A 25,625-nucleotide genomic window follows, 5' to 3' on the forward strand; every position below is an offset into this window, starting at 1 on the left:
GTGACTAATTTAGGATATAATACTCGGTGTGAGTCATAATTGAGTCTCGGTTTTCATTGTTTTCTGAAATAAACTCATTTAAAGAGTACACAGTGAGAAATATTCTTAACTACCTTGTTTCTTTGTGTCTTTATTTATTTTTTAAGAGCTTGTAGATTGTTAAAAAACATTCCCCATTCAGAATAAACCTCAAATTTAATGTCAGTGGGAGCAGTGTAACTGTAGGTTGTTCACCCCATGCTTTAACTTCTTAGAATATTAAAAACCGCATGATTTTTCTGAAAGGAAAAATAACCATTTGGATTAATTCTGAATAAAGTATTTATTTCTAGAAATTCTGAGTTGGGTCATTTTGAAACCTTAGTTATAAATTCCATATACTAGGGCTGTTGAGATGGCTCAGCAGGCAAAAGGTGCTGGATGTCAAACCTAGTGACCTGCATTTGGAGTGTCCTCTGATTCCCACTCCTGCTCCACACTCTGAGATCTCATACCCAGTCTAAAAGAAATAAATGTTAAAAAATAGATAAATTACACAGGCTAAAAGGGCTTCTTTTTTAAATTTTTTATTTATTATATGTTTGTTTGCATATGTGTGCACTCACACAGGCATGCCTTGGAACACATATGGAGGTCAGAGAGCAACTTGTGAGAGTTGGCCCTTCTTCTGTGTTGATTCTGGGGATCCACCTCAAGTTGTCAGACTTAGCAGGTGTCTTTACCTGCTGAGCTATCTCTCTGGCTCAGAAATAGGGTTTTTTTTAAAAAAAAAAAATCTTATTTTTTTTGTAGTGCTGACTATTAAATGAGAGGCAGCAACTATTCTGAGTACTAAGTCTTGTTTTAGGAGTTTATACATAGTTCTATTGGAAAGTCCAGCTAAAGTCATCATTTCCCTAGAAAATCAATGAAGTATCCTGAGACTTCCACTCCTGGCCGTCACCCAGAGCCAGTCTGCGATGGTGAAGGAAGTGGAGTGGGTGCGGAACTGCGGTGCTGATGTAGGCTGAGCACCTTCCTTCTGCACGCAGGAGCAGGGGCCTCTTAAGAGCTGTGTGGACATCAGCATGAGATAGAGTTCCTCACAGCCTCCCACCCCATTCCTAAAGGTCTTTCTAACGTTTCTTGTTCCTAAAAGTCCCACATGCTGTTGTTTTGTGAATAGCAGGTTTGTAGTCAAGTGAGATCAAGGAGATGGCACACGTTTTCCATTTATTCCCGCACCATCACGTCCACAGCCAAAGGACTCTGTCACACACCTAGTAGCTCATCTTCCTTCCTTGTTCTGGCTGTCTTAGCGGAAGTGATATTTTTTTTCCAGTTAATACTGATTTTTTTAATGTGAAAAAGACTAAGTTGAGTTTTTAAAGCAAACAAGCCATAACAATTTGGCACTATTTCAATAACGAAGTGTCCATAATATGGTATTAGTACAAAGATCTAAGCAAATCTCAAAGATGGTAGATTAGTAACTAGAACATCATGCAATGTTGATTTTAGCAAGAAACTTAACAGGTAAAAGAAGCATCTTATTACATTATAAATTCGAGTATGCAATTATAATTTACAAATTATAAAAAAAATCCTCCCTTTTTACAGCCAGTTGTTTTGAATGGCTACATGAATGCGTAGTCAACAAGTCAAATAAACAAACACATCTACCCAAATTTACATCCCAGAATACCTAAGTAAACTGAAGACATTATTCAGATGAGTAAGTTCTATTCATTTTCGTCATCTGGGTGATCAGGTTGCAAAGGACATGCTTTTCTTTTCGATGTTCCTAAGCCACTGCATCCTGCTTCCTCAGGAACCTGGTTCTCTTTTTCAGGATCTTTAGGAGACAGCCTGAAGAATTCTCCAATGCCTTTTTGCCACTTTGGAGTTGGACGCACACAAACTAGATTCCCTCCTGCATACTTATTTTCAGCTTTTCTCGACGAACACGATGAAGAACTGGTGACAAAGGTAGAGGAGCCAAGCACCTTCCTGGGGGCTCGAGAAGCCACCACTTTTCTGTAGGCTCCCGGGACGTAGTTTGCTTTGGTCCGCACCATGTTCACACAGGAAGAGACAATTCGCACCAACGCCCCAACTGCGGATGTCTTAACTGAACAAGAACCCCCGGAAGTTTATTTGAAATTCAAAAAATAATAAGCAGTTAACTTCCCTCCTCCTTCCTCCTCTCTCTTCCCTTTTTATTTTTATTTTTTTTTTTTGGTTTTTTCGAGACAGGGTTTCTCTGCAGCTTTTTTAGAGCCTGTCCTGGAACTAGCTCTTGTAGACCAGGCTGGCCTCGAACTCAGAGATCCGCCTGCCTCTGCCTCCCGAGTGCTGGGATTAAAGGTGTGCGCCACCACCGCCCGGCTCTCCTCCCTTTCTTGATGGGGTTGTATACCCCAGGCTAGCCTGGAGTTCTCCATTCTCCTGCCTACGCCTTCAAAATACTGAGATTATGGGCATGTGCCACTTTACCCAGTTTACAGTTATTTTTTTTTTTTTTGGAATAAAAACTAATCAGTATACTTCTATAACAGTAGTTGTGGATACGATTTTCTTTGAATGGTAATTAAAGCTGTTGTTAAGTTTTAGACAGTAGTCCAGTGATTTTGATTAACATACACTTAGATATACCAGACCGACAGTGTGCATGTTACAGTTTCCTAAAGTGTGATATCCTACATTTTTCTCACCATTTTCAATTGTAATGAAATCACAGACTCTTGACTAAGTCATAGTGCAGAGTCATTTGTTAAAATACAAGTATTTCCCTTGCTCCTTTGCCTTAGCCTGCTCTCTAGTTCAAGATAAAAGCTAGCTCAGGCTCTTTGTTTTAGTGTTCTCGGGTATTGCTAAAAAAGCGACAGTTCTGTATCCTGTGACTGTCTCTTAAATTAGAATTCTGGACCACACCCTCAGCATACCACTGAATGGTGGTGCTGGGTTGCTAGGATACTGCGCTTGTTCTATAATTTGTAGCATGAATCCTATATGAGATGTTAGTTTAGATTTCAAATAAACGAGCAGCAGTACCTGGGGATATGGTTTGCAAAATTATCTTATTACAAATGATGCTTATCTTTTCAAATATTTGTTATTAAATACAGCACTAACAAATGAAAAACCTGAAATAACTTGATTGTACCTGGGTTTCTCACACTGTAAAGAAGATGGTAAAGAAGTGAGCTTTAAGATGGGCTTCCCAAATATCAGTTCCCCTTCTGCTGGCAGCAGCCATCAGGTGGGCCAGGATGGGCATGTACAAATGCATCCAGGAGCTGTGAAGAAGCAGTCTCTTCTGTGCTACACAGGGCTCCAAACCCCACCCAGCCAGATAAAGCTTGTGGGCTGGGATACAGAACCAAGCAAGGTTATGTCATGTGCAGAGTTTGCCCAGCTCCTTCAGTCTGATGAGAGCTGAGTGCCACCGTGGGCCTTTGAGAGCTCTGAATTACTACCAGGCTGGTGAAGATCCCACATACAGATTCTTTGAGGCTGTCCTTATTGTCCATCCCATAAAGCTCTCAGAAGGAACTCTGACACCTAGTGGATCACCACACCCATCCACAAGCACAGAGAGATGCGTGGGCTGACATCTGTAGGCCGCAAGAGCCGAGAAAAGGGCCACAGGTTCCACCACACTGCTCTCGCTATGCAGTGCAGCCTGGAGAAGGTGCAGTTCTCTCCAGCTCCACTGTTACCGATAGCTAATACATGCAATGTCTGCAAAATTCATACCCAGTAATTTGATGGTTAAAAAACCCACAAAACTTGTGTTCTTCAACTTGGTGTTTGAAACCATGTGAGTTAGAATATCGACTAGATTTTCTGCTGAGATGCTCTTGAGACAGTACCGGCAATACCATATTATAGGGCCAATTCTAAATCATGTCACTGTAGTAATTTTTTTTTTTTTTTGAGACAGAGTCTCACCATTTGTTCTGGCTGTCCTGGAACTCACTGTGTAGACCAGGCTGGCCTTGAACTCAGAGATTTACCTGCTTCTGCCTCTTTTGTGCTGGGATTAAAGGCATGTGCCAACACACCCAACTTCACTAAGTTTTAACGGTTTGGCAAACTGTTCTACAAACCAATCCTACGTAGCCCATGCATTTTTACTATATCTTTATTTCTTGGTTTTGGAGTTCTTATTTATGAGTCCCTACAGATTTTTTTTTTCACTGAATCCAATTTAATATTACAAAGATAAAAGAAATCTAAGCGTGTGTTCTCTATGTTTGGTGGACTGAAATTAATTTGACTTGGTCAGAGACATCACCACAGTCAATCATTAAACTGTTATTGTCCCTTAGTAATGTCAGGTATTCGACAGGAAAGTGTTTGAGAGACTGGACTATATTTTAGGAACAGCCTTATTAGGAAAAATTTACAGGGCTGAAGATGGAGCTCAGCTGGTAGAATGCTTGCTTAGCGTGCACAGCCTAGGTTCACATAACCAGGGCCGCATAAACAGACTGGTGCAATGTGCTTGTGATCCCAGTTCCTGGAGGTTAAAGGTTGGAGAATCAGGAGTTCAAGGTCATCCTCAGCAACGCAATTAATTTGAGGCCAGCTTTGGAGATGTGAGACTCATAAGATCTACACCCTAGAAGCCCCCCCCCCCCCCCCCCCCGTCTCCACAGTTGAGTAGGTTTTAATGTATTCACAGATGTATGCCACCTTTAGAGTCAGCTTTAGAATATTTCCATCACTCAGTTTTTTGTCTGATAATGTCTTTTTTTTTCTTTCTTTTAAAATTAGCTTTGTTAGGCATAGGATTTTTGATCCAGCATTTTCTTTGAACCTTTGAGTGTGAGTCTGTATTCTGGTCTCTGTTTTCTTGGTTGATAATTCACCTGTCAATTTTAGCTCCTGTAAATTAACTGTTTTATCTTGTTTTCAAGATTTCGTCCTTGTTTAATTTTAAGTACTTTCACTGCACTGAGTGTACAGTTTATGGGTCTCCTTGATTTTATCCTTCATTTGTTTGTTTGTTGTGTGTGCATTCATAACCAGCCAGTGCTTTGGTCACTGTTTCCTATGCTAGGTTAGAACTACATTTACACAGCTTTGGTCACTGTTTTCTCAAATGTTTTTTCTGCTCCTTTTCCTCTCCTTCCAGTACCTCCATTCTGAACACTTTAATATCATGATAGTGCTCTATAGAACATTTGAATAGTTCTATAGAGTACTATAATAGTGCTGTCCACTTCTATTTTTAAAAATTAGGTTTGTTTAATTTTATATGTGAATGTTTTGCCTACATGCCTGTGTGTTTGGTTAGAAGAGATCCTGGCTTCCCTAGGACAGGAGTCATGAATGGTTATAAATCGTGTGGGTGCTGGGACTCAAACCCAGGTCCTCTGCAAGAGCAGCTAGTCTCTAACCCTTGAGCCGTCTCTCCAGCCCTTGTTCCAGTTCTTCAAGATTGGATATATCTCTAGATACGGCTTTCAGTTTCTGGTGAGTCTCTCTAGTGAAGTTTTTGTTTTGATAGACTTCTCAAGTCTGTAATTTCCATTCTCTTTTTATTGGTGTTTTTCCTCTTTATTGGTATTCTCTCTCGGACATGACATTGCCGTGACACTTCTTAGTCGTGGTTTCCTTTGAATAGTGGCTACTGAGAAACCATACTTCCTTAAATCCCTTGTACACTCTGACAGGCAGTCAAGTTATGCTGTCCCCTTGTTATTCTTTCCTTCTTGTTAACCTGTAGCCTGTACTTTTCCAGGCAGAGCCGGAGAAGTGGAAGAAGGGCGTGAACGGCATTTAAAATATGTATTGGGTACTGGCCTCAGTTCCGGGGTTGTTATCATTGCTTGTTTAGTGGCTGGGCGAGGTCTCCCAATTTTCAGCCTCTGATACTGTTCTTCAGAGAGACATTGCTTTGGTTGTGCTCACATCGTCCTGGGAGACAGTAGTTTTGATAGGCTTTTCTTCTGACAGTACCCCACCTCTTACGTCCCATCTTTTTCACCTGACTGCTCATTGTTTTTTTTAGCAAAGCCAATTCAATTCAGGCTCTAAGGGATCTATGTCAGTGATCTTGTTCTTGTATGGTTCCTCCAAGCTACCCCTCTTTTTACAGGTCCCTCCTGAAAATGAACTGTGCCTCGGTGAATCTGGAGATCTCTACTGTTCCCTCTATCCTAGCCCTGCTCTTTCTGAGAGCACCTGTAAACTGAGGGTGCCGTGGGAAGGAAGAGCTAGGTTTCTTAAGGGTGACCTGTAGGCAGTAGCATAAGGTCCTTTTAGCTTGCCTAAAGGACCGGGGTGGGTGACTGGGACACACTCTTAGTGGTACTACCCAAGGGTGCAGTCTAAGGAAACCCTCACCTCTCCGCTGCTCTTGGTTAGAGCTGAGCCTCTACAGCAGGCTAGACATGCCAGTGTCTAGTCTGTACCTGAAGAAGGCTGCCAGGAGCTTGAGGTAGAGGGAGCCTCCGGGTCTCTGAGGAGAGTTCCTGCCGTGCTTAAGTGAAGAGAGCCATCTTAATTCAGGTTCTACTCACTGAGTTTTCATTAATTATTTGTGGCGTGGGACTCACATCCAAGGCCTTGCTCAGATTAGATGAGCGCTTTCCTATGAGCTCGTTCCCTGAGTTTTCATAGATGTTCTTAGGAGTTTCCTCACTTGCTGCTTGCCCTTGGTTCTATTCATAGAGTCTTCAGATGGTGTTTTATTATCTTAAAACTTTACTTATTTTGAAAAAGGATCTTGCTCCATAGCTCCAACTATCCTGAATCTCTATATGTAGACAAGGCTAGCCTTGAACTTTGGTGATCTTTCTGCCTCTGCCTCTCAAGTGCTAAATTGTAGGCATGTACTATCATACTTGCCTAAATGGTTGTTTTAAACTGAAATTTGGGGGAAGCAGGTAGGTCTGAGGAATTCTTACCCTTGTCTTGCTGGAAGATGACTTCTGACTTGACTCCAGTTTAAGCTTGTTTTATAGTAATGGTTAGTACCTTTTCTCTAGGGTGGCATAACTTTCAGGTACAAAATTATGTGCTTATATTTGAAATCTTAAAGGATATGGGAAAATTCCTTGAAGTAAACAGTTCTCTAAAAGTGACACAAGAAGAAGCAGAAATTTCAATAGGTGTGTGTCTGTTTGGTTGAGTCTGAATTAATAGGTGTGTGTCTGTTTGGTTGAGTCTGAATTAATAGGTCTGTGTCTGTTTGGTTGCGTCTGAATTAGTAGGTATGTGTCTGGTTGAGTCTGAATTAGGAAAATATTACTAGAAAGTAAATTACAGAGCACTGTCTCTTATGGACACAAACTGGAAAATCTTTAAGAAAATATTGGCAAATTGAATTCTAAAATATATAAGTAGAATAATATATATATTGACCATGTAAGATTCATGCAAGGGATCTGAGGTTGTATTATTATTATTATTATTATTATTATTATTATTATTTAAAAAATAACCAGCAGTCATTTCTTGGCCTTTTGCCTTGTCTAGTCTAAAACACGACTACCGTTAGTTTTTGACAAAGATGTAAAGAATAGAGATTGAAGAAAAGATCGCTTCCTTACCAGTGCCAGAAAAACTGGATTTCACTTATAGGAGAATGGGACCTGATGCGTATGACTGCCATGCACGCTGATCAACTCAGGGTGGATCTTAAGGTAGTTAGGACTTGACTCCAAAACGGCCAGGAGTACAGCCCTTTACTCTACACCACAGGCAAGGACTTCCTGGAAAGGATGCCAGCAGTCCAGGAAATAGTCCTGAGAACTGGCGAGATTGTGATGAAGTGAAGTTAAGGTTCTTTACAGCAAAGGAAATGATCCCAGGGTGAGGAGACAGTTTACGGGACAGGGAGAAGTGAATCTTGGCCATCTGCTGTCAGACTAGAGAGTTGTCCAAATAGATAAAGCGAGCTGCAAAAATTAACCACAGGAATCATCCAGTGAGTAAATGGACTAAGCCAAATACATAGTTCTCAACAGAAGAAATAAAAAGGCCAGTAGTACTTTAAAAGTGCTCAGTGTCCTTAGCCATCAGGAAAATGCGAATTAAAAGTGTCTTGAGAGCCCATCTCACTCCTGCCAGATGGCTATCAGGACAAAAACAACAGCAAATACTAGCAAGGCTGTGGGAGAAAGGCCCTTCCTTCCTCACCGCGGTGGGAAAGTAGACTTGTGCTGCCACTGTGGAAACTAGTGTGGAGGTTTCTCAGATAGCTGTGACCCCACTCTTCTACTGTTGGTGTGCCCTAAGGACTATTAAATCAGCATATCGTAGACGTAACTTGCACACCCATGTCTACTGCTGCTACACTGTTCACAGTAGCCGAAACACTGTCTGTCAATCAAAGAATGTAGCACAGACACACAGTGGAATTTTGTTTACCTTGAACTGGGGCTCTCTAGAGGAACAGAGCTGATGGGACGGATCTCCGTTGGAAGGGAATTTATTGGAGTGGCCTACAGGCTGTGGTTCAGTTAATCCAACACTCATCTCCTGAAGGACAGGCCAAGAATCTGGTAGTTGTTCAGTCCACAGGGCTGATTTCCTGCCTGTGTTGGAGTCCTGAAGAAGTGAGTTCTAAACTAGCAAAGGAATGCCTCAGCAGAATAGATGCACCTGCCAGCGCAGGCCGAAAGCTTCCAGCTGATGTGGGAGGTCCTTCTGTATATGTGTTGCTTTTATTGGTTAATGAATAAAGCTCTTTTGGCTTATGGCAGGACAGAATATAGCCAGGCTGGAAGAGATAAAGAGTAGGCGAATCAAAGAGACATCATATAGCTGCCGAAGGAGGCAGACGCCATGTAGCCACCCAAGAAGCAAGAGGTAACAAACCATGAGCCTCGTGGTAAAATATAAAATAATAGAAATGTGTTAATTCAAGTTGTAAGAGATAGCTAGAAATATACCTGAGTCATTGGCTAAACAGTATTGTAATTAACAAAGTGCAGTCTCTGTCTACACTAGCCACTGATATTGTAGCATTTTACATACTGTAGAATGACGTATGAAGTACATCTTGCTTTATAATTGGGGATCCATATACAGTGCAATAAAACAGTGTAATCACATGCGGTACCCTCTGATTGGTTTGTTTGCTTAACTCTCATCATAACCCATCAACATGATCCTGCTACCCAGTTACAATCCATACTCTAAAAAACAACACTGTAGGACGTATTTCTTACAGTATGAGCCAGGTCATCTTCAAGTTGAGTATTTGTGGTAAAAACCTTGAAGAGTCCAGAAAATACCCAACAGGGCTTTGGGGAGTTTTTGAAGGTGAACTAATAAGTCTCTAAGAGGAAATGCTTCATTTCCTCGGAGCTGTGTCTGTCCCCCTGCTCGTCATGATTCTTTTTATTTTTCAGCAGTCGTAAAGTCTTTAGTGAAATCAAGTTCCAGTCATAACAAAATGGAAAAGTTACGGGCATTTAAAAACTCATATTCCAACCGGGTATGATGATGCTCACCTTTAATCCCAGCACTTGAGAAGCAAAGGGAGGTGGATCTCTGAGGCCTAGGCCAGTCTGGTCTGTAGAACGAGTTCCAGGACAGCCAAGGCTACACAAAGAAACCCTGGTGGTGTTGGTATTTTTTTTTTGGGGGGGGGAGCTTAGCTCAGAGGATGTTACTGAAGATGAGTGCACTTCGATAGCCTGCTCCCCGAAGACATCGACACTGTTGAATGTGCCCTACATGCAGTAGTTCTGAACTGCTCCTTGTTAAAATATTTGGGGGCTGGGGGAGTGGGGATCAAAATACTACTGCAGGGTTATGTAGGATTGCTTTTATTTTTATAGTTTAAGTGGAGTTCTCTATTGCACTAGTAAACTTTGCACCTCTCTGTGACAGAGCACCTGACAGAAACCGTCTAAGGGAGGAAGTGTGCGCTGTGCTGGTGGCTTCAGAGTTGTAGTCTGTCGCTGGGAGGCACAGCAGAGGGAGCATTGGCTGCAGGTGTCATTTGCATCAGGGCAGGCAGGAAGCGAAGAATACAGGCCAGAGCCAGAGTGCTATGACTTTCAAAAGCCCACCCCAGTCACCTACCTCTGCCTTCTAGGCCCCAATCCCAAGGGATCCTCAGCCCCAGAGACAGCACCAGCAACTGTGGACCACAGGAGCCCAGGGGACAGTTCAGACTCAAACCTGTTCTCTTAAGTCCTCCTCCATATATGCTCATGGCTCGTTTATGTTTTCAGAGATTCATATCCAACAGTGTGTTCGTTTTCCCATTGCTCTGGCAAAAATGATACAATAAAGGAGGAAGGTTCTTGGTTTTGTTTCTTAGTGGCGTGCCCTTGGGCAGAACATTATTGTGGCAGAAGTGGCATGACTCCAGTGACCCACTTCCTCCAGGCTGGCCCACCTGGCAACCAAGGGTTCACCTCATGGGCTTGTGGGGATATTGCATTTTCAAAACAAAACACTATTTGAAACAGATAAATAGCATCAGTTCCAGAAAATTTTATTAAAGTATCCCCAACAAAAATTTGAGCGGTTTAGGATAATTAAAATCAGAATGACTAAGCAAAGGCAAATAGTGTATGGCTTAGGATACGGTTGGCACAAATACTTGGGGTTCATGAAGCCACCCAGCATTGTGAGGGTATTCTGCCATTAGAAGGGATCAGAACTGAAACTAATTTCTTCTGAATGCAAACCATTTTCCTGCCACTTTCTTGCTACGTTGTAGCTTCAGGGCATGGGTTTTGTTGGTGGTGTTTTTTGAGGCCGATCTCACTGTGTGCCCTAGCTGGCCTGGGATTCACTGACTTTGAGACGGTCTCTGGCCTTCACCCGCAGGGTTGAAGGAGTGAGCCACTACTTTTAGCTAAGGTTTTGAATGGGAGACATGGTGTTTCACAGTGGAAGTGGGAGGGCAGAGTGACCCAGTCTTGCTTGCAGATGGTGATTATATGTGGATAGAGCATGAATTTGTGTTCACTTCTGCATCAAGGAGAAAAAAGCTCAGAGAATATTTTAAGACTGTGAGAACTGAGTCAGCCTCTGAAGGTGGCACCTATCATCCTCAGATCATCATTATAATGGGATCTAATTATTTTAAAGATGCAGTACACGGGCAGGAACATAGCTCAGTGGTAGAACACTTGCCTAGCGTGTGTGATGCCTGTGTTCAGTCCCAGTACCACACACGAGACTAAGATGTAATACAGATGTATTGTCTACTTAGTAAAGATAAGTACGTCTTTGAAGTATATGGGTGTTTTCGAAGATAAAGGAGTAACTGAAAGGACTATGGGATTTTCTGTGAGTTGAGAAAGGGTCTATAGAATGACTTCATCTTCTCGAGTGGGTATACACGATATGTATTCCGAAAAGTTTACCATTGTTAGTTTACAGAAACCAAAGGGGTCTTGTCCTCTAGCTTTTTAAACTAATGAACTTGGTGCCAGTGTTAGGAAATGTCATTTAGTAATTAATTAATCATTTGACTTTAAGGACCAAAAACTCCAAAAGATTTAAGAAAAAGGCCATTCAGATGTTGCTGACTCAGTGGAGATGGAACAGGTTCTGCTGCTGGTGTTTGGAAGGAGCAAGGGTAGTAGGCCTGACTGCTGGCTGTGTGTGTCAGATTCGCTTTATTTCCACCACAGTAAAGTCTCATTCCAGAGCACAGCTAGCTTATGTATGAAGGGCTGCAAGTTTAATGATCCTTTAAAAAAAAAAAGGATATCTTAAAACTTCTTCACTTCAGAGCAGTTCTATAAAAGGTGATTGAATAAGCCAGGTGGTGGTGGTAGACACCTTTAATGCCAGCACTTAGGAGGCAGAAACAGGTGGATATCTTTGAGACCAGCCTGGGTCTACAGAGCAAATTCCAGGACAGGCTCCAAAGCTACAGAGAAACCCTGTCTCAAAAAACAAACAAACGTGATTGAATAAAATAAACTTGACTACCAAAACAGTGGTCAAACCATTATTTGCTGTCCATCAGCTGTCCATGAATTCTGAATTCTGAATGCCAGTCTGATGGTGGAAACCTCAGCTGACCCTGGGACAGAGCAGTAGATGCATTGTTTGTGGATGTAGAACCGAAGCTGTTAGTGCCATAGACGCAAATGGCTGTGATAGCAAATTCAAAATTTATTTTGTAATTTTCATCATTTAGGACAGAAGTTTTAAAAGTATGCCAGTCTTTATAACATTTACACTTTGCTACAGTAAGAATGTATAGGGATACTGGGGAAATGGTTCAAGATGGGCTCTGAAGTCCTGAGTTGAATTTCCACTGCCAATCTACAGAAGCCAGGCACCGGCAGTCCCAGCGCTGAGGAGGCAGAGGCAGGAGGTCCCAAGGATTCGCTGGCCAGAGTGCTGGGCACATAGGCAAGTCCAGACTCAGCAAAAGATCCTGACTCAAAACACAAGGAAGAAATTGATTAAGAAATTGATTGACATCTGATGTCAGCCTCTGGCCCTTCTGTGTACACTCAGACACACACAGACACACTCAGACACAGCCACACGTGGGAACACAAAATGTAGATACCTATGGCAAAATTTTAATCTTTTTGAAGACCTTTTTCTTATCTTTATATAAAATAGGTACTTGCTTTGGATGGAGAAATAATTTTACATATTATGAACCTAAATATCAGGTTTTAGATATATGATCTTAGAAGTTTAAGCTCAGTAGCTCAGGAGATGGAGGCAAAGGAGCTATTCAGAAGGTCCCTGTTCACAGATCTGAAAGTCCAGACTTTAAGTATTCTAATTTTTTTATGCTAAGAACAAAGAGGTGTTCTTAGCACAAAATATATTTGTCATATATATAATATATTTAGAATCAATGTAATGTACCTTGTTTTTGTCATAAGCAAAAGGCAAATGTTTATTAAGTGCCTTTTATGCACCAGGCTCTATCCTGAGCAGGGAGAGAGAACAGTGGGCATAATGAGGTAACACTTGATTCCTGCTTTGGGGGAACTTCATAGATCAGGATCATTAAAACTAGTAAGACATAGTTGTCATATGATACAAAAAATACTGCAGCAGAGAGACAGGCCTAATATACTTCAGAAAAGATGGGTTCATCAATCAGTTTAGTGCCACTTCTATTAGGAAGACCCCTGATTAAAGACTTAGGTCAGAATTGAACCAGTTGGTAGGGTCCCCAGATAGTGGTGTGGGGAAATGGGCATTCTGGGCCTGGGTAGCAGCTTGTGTTCTTCAGGAACTCCAAGGGCTGTGGTTTGACCAGGGTGGAAAGGTCTGCATGGCTGTGTTGAAAGGTGACTTGGTATACGCGGATGATACAGTACAGAGGTTCCATTCTCCAAATTATTGACAATCTTATTGAGTATGATAGTATTGATTCCTTTAGGAAAGTTTTAACTTTTAAAGTAGTTTAGATAATAAATCAGAAATGAATACTTAGTCATGCATTATTAGCAAGTTCTGACTGAAATCTAGATGAGGGATGATGAGCATCTAAAATAATCGAGGTGATCAAAGAAAGTTATGTTAGAATCCTCAGTGATTGGTTGTGGGCACTGAGAACAGCCCTGTATAAATCTGTACATGATAGGATTATAGATGCATGGATCTACCTCGATCACTAGAGGATTGTATGCATACAGATACCTTCTACAGAGTTATAGTTAACAGATACAAAAGCAGTGTAAAGGCTGGTTTGTTCAGAGCGTTTCTCTTTCTGTTTGTAGATGCCACTTCAAACGAGCAGCAGGAGCTCTTCTGCCAGAAGCTGCAGCAGTGCTGTGTGCTGTTTGATTTCATGGACTCTGTTTCAGACTTGAAGAGCAAAGAAATCAAAAGAGCAACACTGAATGAACTGGTTGAGTATGTTTCAACTAATCGTGGTGTAATTGTTGAATCAGCGTATTCTGATATAGTAAAAATGGTAAGCCTCTAGATTTCTATTCCTCAGATTATGTAAGATCAAGGATCTGAGGTGTATGTATTGTAACTAACATACCTAAAAGGGTGTTCTTGTAAACATCCTATGGGGTGAGGTCTGGTAACGCATGCCATTAATCCCAGCACTCGGGATACAGAGGCAGATGGGTCTCTGAGTTGGAGGCCAGCCTCCCTACAGAATGAGTTCCAGGACAGCCGGGCTACATAGTGAGATTCTGTCTCCCAAAAAAAAAGGGGGGGGGGGGGAACGCCCATTGGAAAGATTGTCCATTTCGTTGACATGGGCCCTGACTATGGGACTTGGAGAAAGTAGTAGTTCTCGTGGCTCTTGGCTACCATATTGGATAGTTCAGACACTTGGGAGAAAGATGTAGGTTCAGACATACCGTTCTTGTATGGGACTACAGGAGTTGGTTCCCAGTACCCGTATCTGCAGCTCGAGGGTGCTTTTGGCCTCTGGCACTTGCCCTGAGGTGTACATGTCTGCACACGAACACATACACGTAACTAAAACTAAGTTTAAAAAGTGAATTCCTTTATCCAGATGACCAATTATGTCTGAGCGAGCAGTCTCTGGGAATCGTAAAGGGGGCAGAGACAGCACGTGAAAAACACAGGTTTAAAAGAAATCTTATATGGGGTGTTTTCTTATATTCGTAGAGTATAACACTTGATTATAGCTCACAATCTTTAAGGATAAATAGGCATCTTATCAAGCTTCTTTAATATGGGAGCCAGAAATCAAAGCACTAAAGTTTGACACTGATGTGACTCCCTAAGTGGAAAATTCTACACCTGACTTTATGGATTGCAGTCCAAACAAGTGAGATAAAAATAGCGACTATAATTGCCTTTATATCATATGTAAGGCACTCTTGAAACAAGTGAACTTCATGTTAGATGCCCAGAGCACCTCATTATAGGCACTTATAGGTGAGTAAGCCAAAATCCAGGACACTTCTTGCTCCAAGCATTTTAGGCAAGGAGTGCTCAGCACGGTAGATAAATTGTGGAATTTCCCGTGTGAATTGTTGCCATCTTTATTGCAGCCAGGTTCCTTTCAGGAGGTGCTGTTAGTAGTTTAACATCCTTCAGCAGTGGACATTGGTTCAGCCTTTGTAACTGGCATGTTGTCCCGTGCTAGAGTGATTAGAGTCACTAAGAACAGAATTTAAACTGTATCCAAACAGAAGAACAAACAACCCAATACGTGTTCTAGGAGAAGAATACAATGGGTAGGAGGAAAGAGATTTGGTCACAGTTGAATACCTGTCAAAGGAACCTAGGAATTTGTGTTGTACTTTAAGAACAGAGATTAATGCTTTAGTGGTTTGTTTTGTTTTGTTTTTAAAAGATTGACTATAGACAGAATATTAGCCAGAATAAAACTAGCTTCCTAAACTCCCACAGATAGTAAAAGAGGATGTAAGTATTTAATATTGATGAACTTCCTGCTTTTGTTTGTTTATTTGGTTTGTTGGTTGGTTGGTTTTTGAGACAGGGTTTCAACAACAGCCCTCACTATCCTAGAACTCTCTCTGTAGACCAGGCTGGCCTCGAACTCAGAGATCCTCCTGCCTCTGCCTCTTGAGTGTTGGAATTAAAGGTGTGCACCACCGTACCTGGATGAATGTCCTATTTTTATTTTTATTTCATTATTAAAATTTTAAGAGTAAAGATGATTTTCTTCTGTTAGCTGATTTCCAGTGTTTTTTATTGAGAGAATTTTGAAATTCCAATGGAAGATACCTTATTATAAAGTTGGTAGATAATGAAAATACTCAAATATTTGAGTCAGACTTCTATAATTTTCTATATATTATACTGGGATTTAATTTCATTACTCAAGTGAAAAGTTGTATATGTTTCATTGTTTTTGTTTAATTTCTGGTGCTAGTTTCTAGGTAGGAGTTGGGCCACTTGGTCAACCTTTAACAGACTTCTGAGTATTTATTACAGGTTATTTTATTGGTGGCTGCAAGGTTAACATTTAATTTACCAGTGACAATCATGAGATGTCCTGCTATTTGTGAAGTTGATGCCCTTCAGACTATTCCTGGTTTTACCTTTAAATTTGGTTTTTAGAGCTGGGCATGGTCGTGTGTGCCTTTAATCCTAGCACTCAGGAGAGGCAGGAGGATCTCTGAGTTTGAGGCCAGCCTGGTCTACAGACCAAGTCCCAGGACAGCCAGGGCTACACAGAGAAACTGTCTCCAATAAATAAATAAACAACAAAAAAAAAATGGTTTCGAGTTGTAACTTACAAAGTTCTAGATAGTTGCCTCCTGGTTTCTAGGGTTATGGTAATGATGCCTGTCCTGGATGCCACTTTTTATAAATAGATGGAAAGTTACTTGTACATTGCTTATATTACCTTCTTACCCCAGGTAGTTTGTTCCAAATAGTCATCCCCTCACTACTGTGGTCCCCCCTCACTGTGGTCCCCCCTCACTGTGGTCCCCCCTCACTGTGGTCCTCCCTCACTACTGTAGTCCCCCCTCACTGTAGTCCCCCCTCACTGTAGTCCCCCCTCACTGTAGTCCCCCCTCACTGTGGTCCCCCCTCACTGTGGTCCCCCCTCACTGTGGTCCCCCCTCACTATGGTCCCCCCTCACTATGGTCCCCTCTCACTGTAGTCCCCTCTCACTGTAGTCCCCCCATTATAGTCCTCCCCTCACTATAGTCATCCCCACACTAGCTCAGTCTTAAACACTAAACTGTCTGGTGTTGTCTGTCCATCATTCTTAAAAGAAATGAGTATGTGGTGGTGCACACCTTTAATCCTAGAAATCTGGAGGCAGAGTCAGGCCGATCTCTGAGAGTTTAAGACCAGCCTGGTCTACAGAGCGAGTTCCAAAAATGAAAAGAATTGTGGATTGGGACCACAGTGCAGTCTTTGCTGGAGAGGGAAGGATGGGTATGGTGACCTAGTCCTGGCTGGTACTGATGGTGCAAAGGAGGAAATTATGAATACCATATCACCCAGACTCTAAAATGAATCTCAGTGCATGTCCTTATTTCTGAGTAGTTTGTGGTTTTTAAAGCCTCAGATCTCAAAAATATTAAAATACCGAGAGTGGAAACATCGTTGGAGTCACGTAACTGCAGTAACAGGGAAGGTTCTGTTATAGGTGCAGAACATGGCTGCGAGAGAATGCAGGAGGAATGCAGAGCGGTCAGATTCAGATAGATGAAGGGGGTGATACTTGACTCCCTCTCTTCTCGTCCCCGATCCGCTTTCATTTTAAGCAAACTTTGAAAGAGCAGCTGGTAGTGGACGTGTGTCGAGGTAATGCTTAGTCACCAGCTGCTTGAGGCCTAAGGAGGATAGCTATCCCAGAGAAGGAGAAACGCCTCCCTCTCTATCTTGAAGAGATTTATAGGTAGGAACTGAATTTATAGCAGTACATTTTTTCTGTAAAAAATGGTGTTATTTTTCACTTAAAATTCAGTTATATACAGCAAAGAACATGAATCCAAACTTAATTTCTTTTCAGATCAGTGCTAACATCTTCCGTACGCTTCCTCCAAGTGATAATCCAGATTTTGATCCAGAGGAGGACGAGCCCACACTTGAGGCCTCTTGGCCTCACATACAGGTATGGATTATAAGTTTGTATTAATAATGTTTGCATTTCAATTTTCTGCTGATTCTGGGCATTTATTTAAAAATATTTGACTTTTAAACTCTATGTCTTGTCATGGGTCTGTAATCTTGGGAGGCTGAGGCAGGAAGATCATGTGTTCAAGACCAGTTTGAGCTACATAATAAGAATCTGTCTCCAAACAATTCTGTTTTCTGTCTGTAGTTATACTTCCCCATTTGGTCATTTCATATGCAGACTCATGATGCATGGCTTTTCATGTCTGGGTTCTTTTACTTAACGTAGTATTCAAGGCTCATTCGTGTTGTAGCATAGGTCACTACTTATGGCTGAATAATATTCTGCTTTATGGATGTATACTGTTCTTTTAAATCCATTTGTCAGTTATTTGGTGTTAAAGGTCTTTTTACCCTTTTGGATGTGCCTTAGGGTTACTATTGTTGTAAAGAGACACCGTGACCACAACATCTCTTATAAAGGAAAACATTTAATGGAGGTGGTAGCTCAATTTCAGAGGTTCCGTCCATCATTAGCATGGTGGATCATGGCAGCGTGCCGGCAGACTTGGTGCTAAAGAGGTAGCAGGAAGTGGACTCAGTGTTAAACTGAGGGAGGCTTAAGCAAAAGAGACCCCAAAGCCTGCCTCATATCAGTGGCACACTTCCTTCAACAAAGCCACACCTCCTAATAGCACTCACTCCTTATGAGCTTATGGGATACAGTTACATTCAAACTACCACAGGCTGTTACAACCAGAGCTGTTAATACATTCATATATAAATTTTGTTTGAACATTCATTTCCCATAAGATGTTTGGTTTTGTTTTTATTCATCTATAACTATTTTTTAATTTCTCACATGATTTTATTCCATTGTTTATTTCATTATATGATTTTAGTTCTTGTAGAGTTCATGGCGGTGTACAGTATGTCCTGGAGAACATTACATGTGAACTTAGACCTGTCGGGGCTGTGTGATGCTGGGCCTAGCTGGTTTATAGTCTGTTACCTCACTGATCTGTTCATTGAAAGAAAGGTATTGAGTCTCCAGATGCTGAATTGTCTAGGCATTTCTGTGAGGTTTTATGTCGTGTGTTTTGGGACCTGGTTGATAGGTGCATATAAGTTTATGTTTATGACTGTATTTTCCTTGTGGATGGCCCTTATTGTTACGAAATGCCCTTTGTCGCTATTTTGAAGTTAGGTATTAGTGCAGCTGTTCCAGGTTTTAGCTGCTATTTATTTACATGGCTTACATTCTCTGTCCTTTTTGCTTTAACCTCTTTATTTCTGACTCTAAAGTGTGTCTCTTACAACAGCATGTGTTTGTAGGTGCTGGATCTACTGTTGTTTTGTGTTTTGAGGTAGGTTTCTGCCTCCCCTGGAACTCACGGGGATCTGCCTGCTTCTGCCTTCCAAGTGCTGGGATTAAAGGTCTGCATCCCCATGCCTGGCTTCTAAATTACTTTTTAATAGAATTGAGCAGAAGTTCACCCAAAATTTTCTGCTGTACTTGGTATAAAATTAGTGGTACTGTTTTTAGTAATGGGAGGGTTTTTAAAGCATGAAATTCTCATTAGCTGGTGTTACTCTCTTTTATTATGTGTAGTTGGATAGTCTTTGGAAAAGACTTTTAGCTTTTGAAATTTTAAAAGCAAAGACAGATTTTTGCATCAGGATATTTTTACATAGTCATAGAAATTAACACAAGAAATTCAGCCAAGTAAACAATGTGTTTTTCATCTTTCACTGGTATAATTTGAGGCTCCATTTGAATTTCCTGAGAGAAAATGGTTTAGAAGGTGGTAATTATTATCAGGATACTATTTCTATGGCTCGTGAGACTGCTCAGCAGATAAAAAACATGTGAGCCTGGTCCAGTCCATAACCTTTGTGTTGCAAAGAGAGAACCAGCTTCCACAAGTTGTTCTCTGAGCGTTCCACATGTACACACACACACACACACACACACACACACACACACCGGGGGGTAATTTACAAAATGGTCTCTTGGGGTTGGTTGATGACCCTGTGGTAAAGAGCTTGTCATGCAGGCATGAGGATCTGAGTTCAGATCCCCAGGACCCACATGACTCCTTCAGGTTATCTTCTGACCCCCGTGTACTGTGGCATACTCACACACACACACACACACACACACACACACACATGTAAATACATGCAATTAAGGTATTCTTTTTAGAAAGTGGATAGCAGTAGAGGATGACACTCAACAATGACTTCTGGCTTCCACAAGTATGTACACACTCACACCAGCATCACACACACACACACACACACACACACACACTTTACAAAATGGATTTTTACACAAGACACATTCAGGTTGCACAAGCACACAAGCAATTTTCATTCATCTGTGGTCTCTATGTCTAAAATTTTAAACTCTTGAGTTACTAAAATTTGATATAGCATTTAAATTTGGTGATTAAATATTTTGAGATTATTTGAAGTGACTGTATGTGTCCAGCATGTTGTAGTCACATATTTAAGCATCTTGAGTTTTTGGTTTGTTTAGTTTTTTTTTTTGTTTGTTTTTTTTTTGTTTTGGGGCTTTTTTGCTTGTTTGTTCGTTTTTGAGACAGGGTTTCTCTGTGTAGCTCTGGCTATCCTGGAACTCCATCTGTAGACTGGACTGGCCTAGAACTCAGAGATCTGGGATTAAAGGTGTGCATCCTCATGCGCAGCACATCTGCTTTGATGAGTTGAGAGCATAGAAAGTTACCATGCCAAAAAAGGGGCTCGGTGGAAGGTTCCTATTGTGCTTTTTTTTAAAGTTTGATTTATTATGTATACAGTGTTCTGCCTGCATGTATGCCCGAATGCCAGAAGAGGGCACCAGATCCCACCAGGTGGTTGCTGGGACTTGAACTCAGGACCTCTGGAAGAACAGTCAGTGCTCTAAACCTCTGAGCCATCTCTCCAGCCCCCATTGTGCTTTTATTTATTTTTTTTATTTTTTGGTTTTTTGAGACAGGGTTTCTCTAGCTTTGGAGCCTGTCCTGGAACTAGCTTTTGTAGACCAGGCTGGTCTCGAACTCACAGAGATCCGCCTGCCTCTGCCTCCCGAGTGCTGGGATTAAAGGCGTGCGCCACTGCTGCCCGGCCCCGTTGTGCTTTTATACAAGCTTCAGAGATTCATTTGTGACATTTTTAGTTGTGAGTAGATACTGTAAATGATCTTTGCTGGTCACTGTGTGGCAGGGGAGGCTTGCTGTGTTGCCCAGGCTGGTTTTGAACTCTTGGACTCAGGTTATCTCTTGTCTCAGCTTCCTCAGTAGCTGCGATACAAGTGCATGATGCCTGCCATGCCCAGCATGGTTTTGGTTGTTGTTTAGTTTTGAGATTGTATTTTAATTGTAACACTTCTCCTTTCCCCTTCCTCCCTCCACACCCTCCCATATACTACCCCTCCCCATTCTTCATATTGATGACTTTTTAAATCAACTGTTATATATTCAAGTAGTATATGTACTCAATAGTTTCAGGGCTGACCATTTAAGCTGAACAACCAATTGGTGTGCTCTCCCTGGCGAGGATCACCTGGAGAGGTGGGAGCACTCCCGGCTTTACTCAGTTGTCTGTAGTTCTTTGTGTAGCGTTGAGCCTTGTGGGTTTGTTAGTGTCTGTGTTTTTGTTCTACAGATGAAAGAGCAGAGGGAGAGAGCATCTAGGCTGACCACAGTAAAGAGCTCAGTGTTTTGCAGAATCTATTTTGCTTTCTCAGATAGCCAGAGGGAGGGAGGAGTCATAGAGAACTGAGCTTCTGTTTCTGCTCACTGTGCCCAGGCAATGTTCTAAACATGCAGTGTAAACTACATGATATAATTTATAGATGCTCACTCTTGTGAATTCTTCATGGAATAAATCATTTTAAATTCCTTTACATCACTTTCCTGCTAACAGAAGTTGGAAAGCCCATGGTCACCATAGCCCTTGAAAAGGGCCTTTTGTATACCTACACTCATCAAAGTTGCTTCTCAGGTTTTCTTCCCTGGACCAAATATTTCTGGCTTCTTTAGCTTCTTATCTAGGTCTTATTTTCAGGTTCTTCAGTCATTTGGACTGTTTTCTGGTGGACCTGTATTTTTTTAATGATGAAGAGCAGAACTTTTTTTTTCTTTTTTCTTTTTTTTTCTTTTTCTTTTTTTTTTTTTTTTTGGTTTTTCGAGACAGGGTTTCTCTGCAGCTTTTTTAGAGCCTGTCCTGGACCTAGCTCTTGTAGACCAGGCTGGCCTCGAACTCACAGAGATCTGCCTGCCTCTGCCTCCTGAGTGCTGGGATTAAAGGCGTGCGCCACCCCCACCCGGCAAGAACAGAACTTTATAATTTTGTTTAGACGACCTTAGCAAAGGCATGTTCAGAACCGCGCAGCATAGCAGAGCTGGGCTGTAGCTCAGTGGGCAGAGTGTGTGCCTAATGTATGAAGCCCAGATCAGTTGGTGTAGTGAGGATTCCTGTAACCCCAGCCCTCAGCAGGTGGAGGAAAACCATTTGAAGTCAATGTCATTATCAGTTAACTTTCAAGTTCAAGGCTAGCCTGGGCTACAAAAACCTGAGCAGTACAGCAAGATGACCTTCTGTTTTTACATATCTCTTGTCTTCAGGGTGTAGAGTGTGTTTTGGCGTGCACAGGTGGCAGGCCAGCCTTGTAACAGACACACAAGGTCTGCCATTTTGTTAGTGCTGAAGCCATTGCTGAAGTGTGTTCTAAGATTCGTAAAAGCAAATTATAATTCTTCATATGATACATAAACTTCAGTAACTGCATAGAAAGTCTCATCAACTGATTTTATATAGCTAGTAAACACTCATCAAGCATCTGTTCTGTGCATCTAAACCCTATACCCTAACACAATCACCACGTTTTACAATGCACACCCAGAAATGATGACCAAATGAACATTCTTTTTAGATGTGATAGTTCCAGGAAGAAATAATGCAGAATAACAGATGTAGACAGAAGTTCTGGGAACAAGCTTCATCGCATAGCCGCATGATCTTACTGTGGCATTTTGACGATTGTTAGTCCTGTAGGCCAGTTGTTTCTTCCACCTGCTTGTAATGCTCATTCAGCGTGTATTAAATAACCTTCTTCTCATCACCTGCTAAATTGGCTCCTGACAGCAGGTATTTGCTAATCTGGGCTATTCATTGTACGTGCATTGTTGTCAGGGAAATTATGTAGATGAGGATAAGAAAGTAGGGGTCTGGAAAGATGCCTCAACAGGTAAGAGTCTTTCAGAGGACCCAGCACAGACATCATAACTGAAAACTGTCAATAACTGCAGTTCCAGGGAGGTATGACGCCCTCTCCTGGCCTCCTTGGGCACTGCATGCTGCACATGGTGCATAGACAGACATGCAGGCAAAACAGCCCACACATAAAATAATGATACGATTAAGAAACCATATACAGCTATGAACAGCACCGTGTCCAACCAATGTCTATTGGTGTGGGAATCTGGGACTTGACTTCATGCATGTCTCCCAAGGGATACTATCTCTATGAAAAGTTATTTGGTGCAGTGCTCAAGGAAGTGGTGGTATGGGACCTACATAAGAGCTGAGGCTGATTCCACACCACCAGCCCTTTCCCCATCCCAAGACACACATTGGCGCTTCTTTTTTTTTTTTATTTAACTTTATGTGCATTGGTGTGAGGGTGTCAGATCTCCTGAACTTGAGTTACAGTGAGGAGCTGCCATATGGTTGCTGGGAGTTGAACCTGGGTCCTCTGATCAGTATTCTTAACCACTGAGCCATCTCTCCAGCCCCCTGGAGACTGGCACTTCTATAAAAGCAGCTCTTCTTCCTATATTCTCTAGATCAAATGAATGCAGAGCTCAGGCTGCATGTCCCTCACCGGCTTTCTTGCCGACTTGATCCTACAGCAGCAGAGCTGTCTGTCAGCTGCGTCCTGCACTCTGTTCCATGTAACTGTGGTCATCCCTCTGAGTTTTCTGTGCACTGGTTAGCAGGATGAGTGTTCTAAGCTGCACGGTTATTCTTGCTCACACTGTGTGTAGTCCAGGAACCCAGTAAGCTGTGCTGGCAGCAGAGCTCCCAGTTCAACTTCTCAGAGCATTTCAGGTTTGTATGTTTTATCATGTTTGTGCTCCAAAGCAGAATTCTCTTTCATGATTATGTTCTTTTGTGGTTTTATGAAACAGGGTTTTCTCTGTGTAGCCCTAACCATCCTAGAACTCTCTCTGTAGCCCAGGCTGGCCTCAAATTCATAGCGATCTGCCTACCTCTACATCCTGAGTGCTGGGATTAAAAATGTGCACCGCCACTACCCAGCTTTTTATTATGTTCTTAATGCAAAGTTAACATTAAAAATTAGGTAACCCTCTCTTAATCAAATGAACATTGCTCCCTGTATCTGAATGGGTAAAGGCATATTTGCACTTTTTTTTCTTGACACAGGGTCTCACTTTGAAGCCCTGGTTGACCTGGGATTCACTGTAGCCAGGCTGACTTAGAATTCAGAGAGATCCTCCTGCTTCTACCTCCCAGTGCTGGGATTCCAAGTGGACCACCACACCGGTTTAGTTGGTTTTTATTTTTTAAAGATTTGTGTGTGTGTGTGTGTGTGTGTGTGTGTTATGTACACATGAGTACAGAAGCCTACAGATGCCCTGAAGCTGAGTTAACATTAACAGTTGCCTAATGTGGGTGCTAGGAACTGAACTTTGGTCCTCTGAAAAGTAGCATGTGCTCCCAGCTGCTGAGCCATCCAGACCTGTCCAGCTTTTTATATCCAAATTCTAGTCCTCATACTGGTGGGCAGGAGATTTACCCATTGAGCCATCTCCTTAGACCGTAAGTGTTTTTTCAGTGGTTTTTACTTTGGGACCTAATTCTCTTGTGTTTCTAGGTTGCTAAATTGGCACATTGTTTGTGTTTATAATTAAAGTTATATCTTGAGGTTAGTCTCTTGCCTTTTGTAGATATTTAGGTTATGACTTTTTGTTTCTCATTGTCATCCTGGCTGCCTCAGAACTCACTCTCAAATTTACAGAGCTCCACCTGCCTCTAACTTCTGAGTGCAGGAATTAAAGGCGCACACCACCACCGCCCAGCTATGCCCATACTTCTCCTTAATATGCTGCTGTAATACTGACTTGCAGTCATCGTGCCCTTTGCCGTCGCGCAGGGTGCACCGTGCTTCTCGAGCTCAGACTGCCCGCGTCTGTTTGTCGGCTCCATCAGACCTTGCTTTCTCAGGCTTGTGCTCGTAGGTTTGCGTGGTTACTCTCCAGGTGCACTGCTTTCAGTTTCAGCCCCCTGCTCTGCTTTTACTGTGTGTGTGTGGAGGGCAGAGGACAACCTGTGGGAGTTTTTTTTTCCACCTTCCACCACATGGGTACCAGGAATTGTACCCAGGTCAGCAGTTGGCGGCAAGCACTGTTACTTGCTGATCCCCTATCTAGTTTTATAGGAGATGTTAATTTTACACACTGCCCACTCTCCGAGTCTCTGTTTAGGGGACACAGATAGTAGTGCACTGGGGGAAGGAACATGAACCTGATCCCTGAGGGGCACTCTGATGAGTGATGCAGAGAACCACAGACCTCACAGGCTGTGCCCTGGGAGACTCTGCCCCTGTGATGATCACCGTGACCAAGAGCAGTCTGGGAGGAGAGGGTTATTTGGCTTACACTTTCACGTCACAGTCTACTGAGGACAGACTTCAGGACTGGAGATCAGACCTGAGGCAGAAGCCATAGAGAAACAATGCTTACTGATTTGCTTTCTTATACATCCCAGGGCCACCTACACACCCCCGGGCCACCTATGCACAGGGGACTGAGCCCTCTCACGTCAATCATTAATCTAGAACATGGCGTTCGAGGCGAGCCTGGTCTACAAGAGCTAGTTCCAGGACAGCTAGGATTGTTCCACAGAGTAAACCTTGGGGTGGGTGGGGTGGGTGGGATGGCTCACAGCCTTGCCTGCCTATAGGCAATCCAATGGAGGCATTTTTATCATTTGACTTCCTCTTTCCAGATAACTGTAGCTTGTGTCAAGTTGATAAAAGCCAATCAGGACAAAAGCCAAGCTATAAAGATAAAGGTTTTTTAAAACTTTGTTTTTCAGAAACAGTTACCAACTC

At 42.2% G+C, this 25,625-nt stretch overlaps 2 protein-coding genes across 3 annotated transcripts in view; one reads left to right on the plus strand and one right to left on the minus strand.

The window, feature by feature from the left end:
- Positions 1-25,625, plus strand: part of Ppp2r5a (protein phosphatase 2 regulatory subunit B'alpha) — a 48,335-nt gene that overhangs the window by 12,734 nt on the left and 9,976 nt on the right. The window contains exons 2-3 of the mRNA XM_038348498.1: positions 13,668-13,864; positions 17,379-17,480. Coding sequence (XP_038204426.1) covers positions 13,668-13,864; positions 17,379-17,480 — 299 coding nt within the window. The remainder of the gene's footprint in view (positions 1-13,667; positions 13,865-17,378; positions 17,481-25,625) is intronic.
- Positions 1,596-2,057, minus strand: LOC119827045 (PCNA-associated factor-like). 2 transcript variants are annotated; one of them, XM_038348499.1, is made up of 2 exons: positions 1,931-2,057; positions 1,596-1,767 (listed from the first exon to the last, which is right to left on the minus strand). In XM_038348499.1, exons 1-2 carry the CDS (start codon positions 2,055-2,057, stop codon positions 1,703-1,705), a joined length of 192 nt encoding a protein of 63 aa, XP_038204427.1. In that variant the 3' UTR covers positions 1,596-1,702. The 2 variants fall into 2 exon arrangements, with proteins under 2 accessions (XP_038204427.1, XP_041911936.1); XM_042056002.1 differs by having other exon boundaries at positions 1,596-2,057.

This window comes from Arvicola amphibius, chromosome 12 (assembly GCF_903992535.2).
Source record: "Arvicola amphibius chromosome 12, mArvAmp1.2, whole genome shotgun sequence".
NCBI lineage: Eukaryota > Metazoa > Chordata > Mammalia > Rodentia > Cricetidae > Arvicola > Arvicola amphibius.